A 12,516-nucleotide genomic window follows, 5' to 3' on the forward strand; every position below is an offset into this window, starting at 1 on the left:
TGTACAAGTAGAAAAACATAATATATATTGAAATTAAATCTTGACTTCATCTTATTAAATATATAAACCTGCAGTTCAGTTCTATTTGCGAACAGAAAATGAATAAACATCATCCTACTCTCTAAATATCACTTATCATCCCTAATTTCTGTCAATCTACATTAATAATGCCATTAAATCTTATTAATGAACCCATTGAAAAAACCATTTTATCGATTATACTTTTGACTCTGGATCTTTTCTTATTCAAATGCACTTATATATAATTAAGTTAATTAGAGTATTTTATCTTGGCAATGTTTTTATATCAATGGTTATATAAAAGGAAATAATTTTAATTATATAGGTTTGTATTTATGTGTTCAGTATTAAATAAGTTGAATATTTCATGACGAAATTATATGTTTCAGTGTGAAAAAAAAAAAAAAAAAAAAAAACATTCAGAATACTATTGTTATAAGTTACACGATAGAGGATGTACACTGTGGGAAAATTTCTCCTGGAACTGTTACTGTGGCGTGATTATATCTGAAAAAGAAAATTAAACGTTCGTTAAATGATATCATTTTCTAAAAGTTGAATAAATATTATAAATTGTGTACCTGGGCAATCGAATTGTCAAGTTTGACTTAACCCATTCTTCATTGTCATCATCCCAGGTCTCAATTAGTCTTACACCACCAGGCCAAGAATATCCTCCAATGACTGTTAAAACCCCTCCTACAAACCCCACTCCAGGCATCATTCCTACATAATGCCAATTAATTTATATTATAATTTCAAAGATATATTCTTTATTATGGATAACTCACCTCTTCCACGGTTTAATTTTCCAAGCGTTTTCCATACACTCTGCTCATCCCAATCCAAGAACTCCACAATGTCATTCCCACTCGCTCCTCCAACAACAATCACCCCACGAGCTCCTTCAATTGTGACCACAGCACATCCATGTTCAACCTTTGCTCTATTAAGTGACGGAAGGGGAGACCAGGATTTCCCATCAAATTTCTCTGCTGTTCTGGTTCCTAATTCAGCCACCCAAGCAGGCTTGGTTTTACTTAGACCTAACATAGTTCCTCCCGTAATAACAATGTGATTATCAATTGCCACTGTACAGGCTTTATGTCTCTGACTGGTCAATGGAGTCTCGACGCTCCACTCTTGTTCTCTGGGATTATATGCTTGAACTTTGTCGGTTATAGTTTGATCATGATTGTCGTCTCCAGTTGAACCACCAAATACCCAAAATTTTCCTTGGAAAAAAGCAACAGATGCTCCATGAACGGGATACATTTGAGGAATTTCCGACCATTCTGCTGTATCTCCAGCAACTAATTGCCAACAATTTGCATTGGGACGCCAGAATCGTTCCCCTCCGCCGCAAACAATGATAGCACCAGATGGGTCGTATGCAGCACACAGCTTACCTCTTCCTTCGGGTAAATCCGGAATGCCTAATAAAAAAAGAGTTAATTTAAGGAACAGGGATATTTTATGGGCACTTGTCTTACTTGATTCGTTACAAAGTCCATTTATTCCCAAGATTTCCACAGATGTGGAATGAACATTATCCCTAGACTCGATTGTCTCTCCTCCAATGATGACAACAAGTGAGTCTTTATCGTTTTCTAAAGGACATACTTCATTTTCGCATACTTTACCCTCAAACTCTGGCCCTTCACATGTTCCAAGACCGGGAAGTTTAGTTCGGTATCGCTTCACATTGCCTCCTCCGCAAGTCTTTGAACATGTACTCCAATCCGTCCATTCTGACCACTGACATCCCAAAATCACATCTATAATTTAATTGATCTTAAATTAATTTTATATATTAAAATAAAAATGCAATGTAAGACAAAAAAAAAGAAGCTGAAACAAATCTATTTTCCCTCTTAAATTAATTTAATTTTTTTATGTAAAAGAAATGCGGTCAAAGATCAAATGATAAAAGTTACGTTATATGAAGAAGAAGAAGGGAAAAGTGATTTATAAATATGAGATTTATAGACATGATTAAATTGATTACCATCCATTTTGTCTCTACTACAATGTTCCTTTAAGTAATCGATTCCATTTCTTAGATTGTTCATGACAAAGGTTTGAGCCTTTATTTGCTTTAGTTGAGTAGCAAGAGAGGCTTTCATATCTACATTCTCCTTTCGTGTTGCCTTACACTTTCGTCTCATCGTCGCCAAATCTTTTTTTTCCTTTTTCAAGTTTTGTTGGACTTGCTGACGTGTAAGACACTCAAATGGTCTCTGATTCAATGAAACCGTCCATAATTTAGTCAACTCATTTTCAAATGCCTGGATTTCCTCGGAATTTGTCTTGTTGTAGTGTGTATCGATGAAAACAACGGGAAGCTCAAAATCTAAATCGAATTTATTTTGAAAGACTTCTCGTAACTGCTTTCCATAGGATCTCTTCGTGACACCTCGGGCCTCCCGCTCCTCAACATGAATCTTCTTAAATGACCAGAAGTTCACAACCAAAACGACATTTGTCCAGAAATTACCAAACATCTTCGTAATCATGGTAAGAGTTCGTTTAAAAGGACGAGTGAATCTATCTTTGTACTTATACACAATGAGAAAGGAGTCCACTTCTTTCACTTCATCTCCAAGAACGTTCATAATCTCATCAATGAACTCTGCATCTTCTGTATCCTTGAATCCAGGAGTGTCGACCACAGTTACATTCGGACCAGATCCGAGCCATCTATAATGCAATAAGATTGAATTAGTTTGTTTAAGTCTGAATATTCTAGGGATTCGTGGCTCTTGGGATTTTCTTCTTACCTATCCGTCACAAACGTTGTCATTTTAGTTTTTGAGCGTAGTCCATGACCGATTTTGAATGGTAGAGTCTTTCGCACTTTTCTATTGATGAGGGATTGTAAATTATCATACCCCAAAATTGTATTTGCAAGCGAAGACTTTCCAACCCCCTGTTGTCCCAACATAACAAAGCGAGGTCGCGGTAACTTCCCTTGCTGGTAGAGCTCTGGTCCATGATCCACCACTCTCATAAGTGCATCTTCATCAATGATGAGAGGAGTAAAGGCTAGCTTATCTATCCCTTCTGGTAAAGCATCAGTGGTTGTTGTTGTGGAAGTGGTCGTTGCTGAAATGTCTGAATCTATGCTGGAGTAGTCATTGTCCCTAGACTCTTGTAAGTCTGTGAAGTCCTCTAAATTAATATAATCAACAGGTGGCTCTTGTTGAACTCCTTTTGATGTCTCTAAGAGTGTTAGGTAAAATAAAAGGAGACAAAGTATCATGTTTAATGGTTGTTAATTAGTGTTCCTACGTACTATATCACAACACACACTTAACACTATGAGGGAAAGTCTGTGATGGTTCCTTTCCTTCACATTCACTAGTAATTCATTCGAACTATCAAACTCCTTCTATCTGTGAATAACACTCAAATTGATATAGATATATTTCTGAGTATTTTTTTTTTCTTTAGTGGGGGTTGTTACATAAAACGAAAATAATAAAAAAATATTCCCTTTATTTCATGACCTTTACCCCACTTTGCTCTTCTGATTTTGTATCTAGAAATAGTGAGTAAATAACATACATACATAGTGTATATCAATTTACAAATATTAGGATACATATATATTTATAACGAATATTCTCATTAGACATAAAGAAAAAGAAACTGTATTACTATTATTAAATTTGATAAACATATTTTAACATATAGCAAGGGAATTGCAACTCGGAATTCCAAACATGATAGGAGGCACTGAACACATGGTACACATATTCATTATTCTTGTTTTATTCCTCCCCCCTCCCTTAATTTTACAAAATGTAAAATAAGGCGGACCACAGAATTCAAGTTGCAAGAAGCTCTTTTTTTGTGCTTGACAGGAGTGCAAAAGCATTCTCTTATATTTAAATATTAAATGTAATAGTAAGTTCAAACTCATCGAACAGCTCATATCTTATCCATTTAAAAAAGTAATTAAATTTCTTTTTAGAGAAAATAATCATTTAAAAATTATAATTTCAAACAAATTAAATACTAGGGGTAATACCCAGAGATTTTAGGCGTCCACAAACAGACCAACTTTAATGAAATAATAACTCCTCAAATCTGTAGTGATAGTGCAAGATTGTCCCCAGGGAGTGGGCTATAGAGGGTTTATCCCCCCCCCCCTAAAAAAAAGAAGAAGATTTTCTACTTTGTACAAGAAAATTTAATATTTGAATCTTTTTTTTTCGAAAAAGTTAAAATTTGAGTTGTTTTTTTTTCGAAAAATTTAATATTTGAAACTTTTTTCCAAAAATTTAATTTTCATCGAATTTAATATGGATGTTTGATTTTTTTTTTTTTTCAAAATATATATAGTTTTTATTTTTTTCTAAAAAATCTCATTTTTTGTGAATAACTGAAGATTTTTAAATTATTTTGAAAAAAATTTACTATTTGAAAAAGAAAACAAAAAAACTATTAGTCTTAAGACGAATAGGCGAGACTGAACTGTACGGGACTGCAATTTTTAGTCCTAAGTAAGGACCGACATGACACTTTTTATAACTTCGGTTTGTAAACAATTATCTACAAATACTCTTTTTTCATAATTTCAAACATAATTTTTTTGTTCTGCTGTGTAATTTGGTGACCTTTTTTTTTAAAAAAAAAAAAAAAAATTCTTAAAAAAAAAAAAATGGTGTCCTCATCTTTGTTTTTTCAAGAGGTTTAACTTTTTTTACTCAAAAAGAACAAAAACAAAAAAAAATAATACAATATTACACAATATGTATCCAAGCCAATTTCTACTAATGAGCGATAACATATCTCACTAACTTGGTTTCAAAAATCATGTAGTAATAACCAAATATTAAGCGAACAACCAACTTCATACAAATGAAATTAGGAAAATTTTCAAGAAGTTCTTTTAATTTTCTAGATTATTTTATTTTTTCTAACAATTGAATTGAATTGTGACTTAACTCCATTTAATCTTCAAGGTTAAAGTTTATATATCATACATTGTACAGGTTATAAGATCTTTATTATAAAATTTAATTTAATTAAAAGTATTATCATATATTCCATGTTGTTGGATTGATAATTCCTAAATGGTTCAACTATCTTTAAAAATAAATATTGAAAAAAAAGAAAATAACATTTATTTTTTGAAATAGGTAAGATATGAGCTGTTAAGGTTTCAATTCACTGCATTTACTTTATTCGTATAAGAAAATTATTTTGCACTTGAGTCAAAATAAGTGCACGCCAAAAGAAGATATTGTTTCTTATTTATTTCAGGGGGTTCCGTATAAAAAAAATATATATATTTATAAATAGTGTTGTGTTGAATTGAGCTAAGGATCGACTTGAGTCGATAAATTCGATGACGATTTTTTTTGTACTTTATAAACACTCATGAGTTTATATTTTTTAGTAACTATGATATCGTACAGTTCGTTGCAAAACCCTAGTATGTTATTGTAAAGACTGGAATCGATCCTCGGAGATTCAAATAATATGAAATACCGCGAATTTAAAAAATAAATAAAGATAAGCAACCAAAAATACACCTGGTACGACGGACAAATTGAAGAATGTTTGGGAGAAGAGAAGCTTGATTGTTTGGACGTTTCATTAGATAAGCTGTTAGTAGAATAAAGCCATGCAACACCTACCGTATCTAGCAATGATATAGGCAGGAATGAATCCGATGACGATTCTCAATCCTACTCCGAGCTAAACAAAGACTTAATATTATAACTCACTAACAAATCATTAGACTTACACTTCTTCTTTCACAATTTGTTATTATTTTATCCTTTTGGTTCTCTCTGTAAGAATAATGATAAGAACTTGACTAAGAAAAAACTTCTTTTCGGGTAGCCATTACAAAAAAGAGAACCGAATTTCATACTTTTTAAATCTCTGCCTATCCTCAAATCTACTCTCAGTGCAACAAGTTCATACACTTATAATTCTGAGTAAACCCTTTGTGTTACTCATCCATCATTCAGTAGAACCTGTGATAACTTTATACCTAGATGTTCCCTTCTCAAGAATTAAATAATAATGATAACAGCTATAGAAAATAAATAATCCAGTTAGATTGCAAGTACAAAACGTATTTTCCAACGTTATATCTAATATTATACAACTCTAGTCACGTGTTAAAATCTATGTGGCGCCTCCTCACCCTATTTTTGCAAACTCAAAATATTTGATGAGTGATAAAAATCAGGCGGACTCAATAACATTTATGGTCAAAAAGGTTTTTTTTCTTTCAAATTTGAAAACTTACATACCTTTCGAAAAATCATTAACTCAATTCGAGTCGATAATTGTTCAAGTCGACACAACACTATTTATAAATGCTTCATGGATGTATGTATTGAACCTTGTTTTCACTTTTTTCTCCTATTTTTATTCAGAAAGTTTATGCATTTTAACACAAATAAAATTATAAATAACTTCACTATTTGAAGCTCATAGATAATGATCATTCATATAACTTTCAATAGTCCAATTTTATAAGAAGCTTGTGCGTGAAATCCGTATTGCTTGGAGTTATTCGTTAAACTCAAACATTAAGTTTTTCAATTCCTTTATTACTTGCATTCATCGTATGGTCAATTAGAATTTCTTATTAATATTTTTGTATCTATGAATAATTATTTCAGAGTTGAAATTTAAATATTCATTTAAAGATTAATGTTATTCCAACGATATTCCATATTGAAAAGACTACTACTTATTTTTAATCAATATTTTAGTAGTTGTGCCTTGCTTAAAAATATGTAAAACCTTTGAATATCAATTTAGTCGTAACTGGTAATTTTGAGGTGAACATTATCACCGCTGGTAGTTTTGCCTCGATGAGATTTTACTGCATGACATATTCGACGCCTTTTTATGATTTTATATTATTGGTTCGATCTGATAAATTATATGGCTAGGAGATGAAGAAAAAAGGGTAGTCATGAAATAATAAGGAATAATAAGCTGGGAGTGAGACATATGGTATTACTGAATTAAGACCCTTAATGAAACCAGTTGCCAGTTATAGGATATTAGGGGTATAAAATTAATTGCTACTATAAAAAGGAGGATCTCTAACATTTAAAATAGCATGGAAAATATTGTAATTATATTTTTGATTCATGTACATTAATCTTATTACGCACTTTTAAAACAATTTACATCAAAGATAGACAATAATTCTCACTTCAGAGGATGAAGTTAACACTACTACCAAGACCTATAAAATAATGAACAAGAAAGAGCACATGCAACAACCGTTTTTATTTTTCTAAATTAAACAGACAGTTTTTTCATTATAAACATATCAACTCTACCCATAAGATATTCCACGCCCACTCAATAATGAGGCCTCCTCAGACAAGCTTGGCAAAATTACTATAGATGAAAATGTGGCGTAGGCGATATTAAAGTATATTTTATGTTTAATGCATAGATTACTTAACATTAACAATAGCCACACAACTTCCTCAGTAGAGCCTTGAAAATAAATATTAAGAAAATCTTCAATTATAGAAGAGAAGAATTAGCCGAGTTAAAAAGTGATGAGTAATGAACGCAGATTTAGGGATGTCCTCCTTCCTTCATTGCAAACCCTCTTTTGTAATCTAAATAATAATATCATTATGAATCGCCTGATGAAAGATGTTGCTGGATTTTTTTCTCAGAATTGAAAATTGAAATAGTGCCAAAAAAACAAGCATCATGTTTGATTAAATTCATTCGAATGAAGAGTTAATTTTTTTTGTACGGGAGTTCCTTCTATCCAATTCAGATCTAACTTCTAATTGCATATCGTCTTGTCTTTATTAGTGAGTATGGAGGAAGGACCTCTTATTAAACCTCATCCTAGGAATACATTTTTTGATGGAATATCCATTTTATAGTAATATAATTCTATGTTCCTTCGTAGTTCATCATATTTCTCTTGTATTGGAGAAGAGTATCTCTTGATGAACTTGTTTTCATTTATAAATGACTCTACATTAGGTAATTAATGTATGATCGTTTGTAAAATGAATTTGATCTCCTTTATCTAATTGATTAAAAGTGTTTAAAGTAGTGTTTCTGATTGGATTTCTCGGATGAGAATATATATTTGTGGTTCATTTTTGAAGAATTCATTATCAAGGATGCCTTATCATCCCGGTACACATAAATATAGAGGATAACTGCTTGAATTGTACCTTACGTCGCCTTCATTACTGACCACCCATGAACAATCATCTGGGCAGGAAACTTTGTCTTCGTGATGATGTGCACCTCCTTTGCGTCTTGGCACAATCAGCGGTTATTTTATCTGTTGACCTTTTGATCTTGATTAAAATTATTTTCATCTTAGTAAAAGATCAGAATGTTAGAATACCCCACCCACGTACCTATATATAAGCAATCATCAGATAATACTGAAATAAATATATTATATTTTTTACTAGGTATTTATTATTGTACTGGAATAGCTGATTTCCATTTTTTGAAGAATTTCCATCTTTGATATTGGAAGATTTTATTTCATTATCTTTGAGCTTTCGACTAGATAATTCACCAATGTGGCAAGAAGGAACCCCCAAAGGTAAACGCATATTTTACCTCTGGGAAGAATAACCACTTTCTATGCAAATTATCTATTTTTAACTAATTGACGATAAAATAATATATCTTATGAAATCAAGACAGTAAGTAATGGTTATAATAGAGAAGTTGTGTGATTTTAAATGTGAAAAATTTATATAAATAATTTTAGTAAATTTAGTTGTTTATTTCCTTCTCCCCTCTCTTGCCAAAGCTGATTGTAGCTGATCTCCTCCAAATCATTTCTCAAATTGTCTAGGTTACCATGTTAATTTTTGTTATAAAATGCTCAAAATGTACAAGATTGCCTTAAAATGAATGCATTCATTAATACAAGTTTGAGTACTCCTTGTCTTAAGCATTTTCTGTTTGAAAAAATTGAGGAACATTTATTTTTCCATTATCTCTTTTTTCTGATTGCATCACAAATATCAAAATTTCTAAGAATTTTCTCCGATATTGATAATAATGATAGGAGGGGTATTAATTCCAAAATATATTCTTAATACCAAGTTTATAAGAAGTATTCGAGCTCTTCGGATCTATTTCCTCTAAGTAAAGGGTGAGCTAGTGAAAACTTGTTCTTCTTATTATACTCAAATTCAATTCATTTTTTTTACTAGCCTTCCTTTACTCTACTTTGCAAGCGAAAGATGGGAGCTTGTTAATTAATTTTTGATTAGACTAGTTTAGTTTCTTTGGGTTTTTTTTCTCCTGGTCCTTCTATATTTCCCCTGTTGTTAAAGAAATAATTTTTTGTGGGGTTTCATTGATATGCTAAAATTCTCATTAATTTGACTCAGTTCAGGAAGTTATCTCTTTCTATGTTTATTATAGTCTCAATAAGAGTGAAATAAATCTTTATGGTTTCAAATAAAACATTTTAATTATAATAGCATTTTAAAATTTAAAAAAGACTAATAATCGAAAATATGCTTGCCAGCCTTAAAAATAATAAATTACATTTTTATATAATACATTTATTTATGGGTTTGAGTGTTGATAAATTCAATCCTAATTTAAATGAAAAATTTACCTGTATAATAGAAAAACATATTACTTCTTTTCCAATAGCGGCGATAATCAAAGCCTATTAAGGTCGACTTATATTTAGTGTTTATAGTTTAGTATCCTTTTTAGAAAAAATAGACCTAGTTTCTTTTTGAGTCGACAGACCACAAATCTACTCTTGTGTAAAAGAAATAATTTTAAAGTCATTTGACTAGAGATCAACTTTCTTTAAAACTTTTTTATACGCTTATATATTATTATAGAAAACAAATAAGGATATTGGATAAATAAATGACTTACAAAATCTATTAAATTAAAAGTGAAGATTGAAGTAACTAGGAACGTAGGTATTATACCATCTCAGGAGAAGAAAAAACTTAAATATGTATCATCAATATTACTATGTATGTATATAGGTATAAGTAAACATTGGAGAAAGTTTTAGAAGAAACTATAAGAAAATCCTTTTGATACTGTTTTTTTTCGTCTATTTTTAAATTCAATTTATTTTTAAGCCAAGGAATTATAATAAAAATTAAAATAGCACGTGGAACAAAACTTTTTTTGGGGAGAGAAAACATTTGTTTTCACATCTTCCTCACGATAAAGGATGAACCCTACACATTATAAATATACTTATAAGCTCCACTGCAAAAAAAAAAAAAAAATTAATACAGTATACAACATTATAGATGTATAAAATATGACCTAAACGCGACATTTCCCTCTCTTGATATCCTTTATTATAAGTCGTTTTGTATTTGGTGTAAGAAATGTAATTTGTACTCACCTATAAATAATCTGGTAGCTGAGTTACTGTCAATTTAAAACATCACATTAACTCCTTACTATGTAATGAGTGAGACTTGTATTCATTTATTTTCTCTAACTACTGTTTACAACTGATCTAATGTCATGACAGCTGAGCCGCTCTCTGTCAAAACATTCATCAAATTTTCAAGGTTTATCATGTTAATTTTAGGTTTTTTTATTTTTAAAGCCCGTCAGGTAAAATTTACACAAGTTTAGTAAACATGCTTTAATTACTTTGTAAATTGTGATTGAATAAAATTAAAATTTCCCTTATAAAATCGTTATGTCAAAGTAAATTAGGTGTATCATATTACTTGGCCCGATTCAATTATTTTCAAAGGACAAGGACAGTGTGTTTTGTTTTTGAAAATTAATTGTTTATTACCGTTTAAAAATTTAACCATTTCATGTCTAAATATTAAAAATAAATTATAATAGTAGTGAATTTAAATCAATAAAAATATTAGATTATGGCTTGAAGTAAAACATGAACTCTATATCAAAACTAAAATTTAGTTTCGATATAAAATTGTATCAATAACTTTGTTAGTATAAGAGAAGAACGAAGAAGAAGGGAAGGAGAGATTATCCATTTTTTGGAATCTTACGCTTGATAAATAATCTTAATAATAGTATATACTCCAAAACGGGAGGAGCACCCTATTAACGAAATCCTCGCGTCCTGACTCCCTTTTTATTGAAGGCTGATTATAATATATACTTAATTTTAGTTATGATTTATTTAGGTGACCCCGATTCGTCGGTTGCATAGGCATAAACTAATCTTACTTTTTTATCTCCATTTCAAATTTATTCCTAATTTTCCCTTCCAGAATTTCCTTGATAGGTGTTCTTTCATCACATTCACAAGAGAGATGGAAGAAGAACTCTGTGTCATCCTCTCAAAAAGAGTAGAACCTCTCTGGTTCATTTTTTCCTCGCTAGGGTTGGGTTTTGGTTTGGAAATGTTACGACTGGTCTGAAACTGTTATGATTTTCCTTGGAACAAACTAAATTTGGTCATTTAAAAAAATAGTTGGACTGGTCACATAAAAAAGTAAGGTCTTGATCGGGTGAAAGGAAAAATTGGTGTACCCCGGTCCACAGGAAAAAATAAGTCTAGATCTGTTCAGTCGAACAATTTGGTAAAGTTGGGTTCCAAAAAAACGGTTTTATTTAAAATTTGGTGTATATTGATTGTACGCATAAATTACTTATGACGTCATATATGTTTTGACATTCAGAAAACTGTACAATGACGCCTTATTAAGCTGAAACGAGATAACTCTGAGGATCCCATCGTTTCTCCTGGAATACGTAATTCCAAGCTCCATATGTGTGATCCAGTAAATGTATATAACACAGAAGTTCACTTAATCCGGTCTTCATAAATTAAAAATGGCCACTGGGCCTTTATAATTGTCAAATCAAAAGCACATCTAAATTTTTAACTGTTCTATAATTTGGTTATATAGTTTTAATTTCATATTGTTGATAAAAGGTTTATGGATGTATATATTTTAAATGTTATATGTACATATACAGTATTTCTTCTAGAACATATCATTTACTTTTTAAGGTTATGTAGATATTTAAAATCTATAAAAGTTCTTTGTTTAATATAATTAAAAGATCAATAACGTTTGATCTAGAAAAGAAAAAGAAAATTGGTCTCTTATACCAAATGAGATCCTAGAGTGAGACCAAAAAACATCTGTCCCAGCTTGAAATCTTGTTCTGGACCAAAAATCAGTCAAGAAAAATTACCCTTATAGAAACCGTATAACTCAAAATTTGTCAAAAATACTGCCCACTTGATGCTAGTTACGGGCCAGGAGATAAACTCTTACACCAGTAAGTGGTAGCATATGAGTCTTTTTAACATCTATTGGCTGCAATTGCATTTTTAATTATCATTTAGCCTTGCATCTTATTAGCAAATTGTCTTTGTCAAAAAAGAGAAAAAAGTGGAGTATTTCAAAAAATGGACTTTTTCTTAAATGTTCAGAGAGGCAAAAAGAAAACACGTATTGCATGATATACCAGCAGAAATTTCTGTGTTAAAAAAAGCAATGTTTGGTGCCATTATGA

At 30.8% G+C, this 12,516-nt stretch overlaps 1 protein-coding gene across 1 annotated transcript; it reads right to left on the minus strand.

Annotated features, from left to right (window-relative positions):
- Positions 1–332: 332 nt before the first annotated feature.
- On the minus strand, positions 333–3,942 carry LOC121124053 (uncharacterized). Its single transcript, XM_040719162.2, has 6 exons — positions 2,802–3,942; positions 2,030–2,721; positions 1,515–1,799; positions 813–1,457; positions 603–747; positions 333–528 (listed from the first exon to the last, which is right to left on the minus strand). Exons 1-6 carry the CDS (start codon positions 3,281–3,283, stop codon positions 462–464), a joined length of 2,316 nt encoding a protein of 771 aa, XP_040575096.1. The 5' UTR covers positions 3,284–3,942; the 3' UTR covers positions 333–461.
- Between the last annotated feature and the right edge of the window lie 8,574 nt (positions 3,943–12,516).

This window comes from Lepeophtheirus salmonis, chromosome 9 (assembly GCF_016086655.4).
Source record: "Lepeophtheirus salmonis chromosome 9, UVic_Lsal_1.4, whole genome shotgun sequence".
NCBI classification, from domain to species: Eukaryota; Metazoa; Arthropoda; class Copepoda; order Siphonostomatoida; family Caligidae; genus Lepeophtheirus; species Lepeophtheirus salmonis.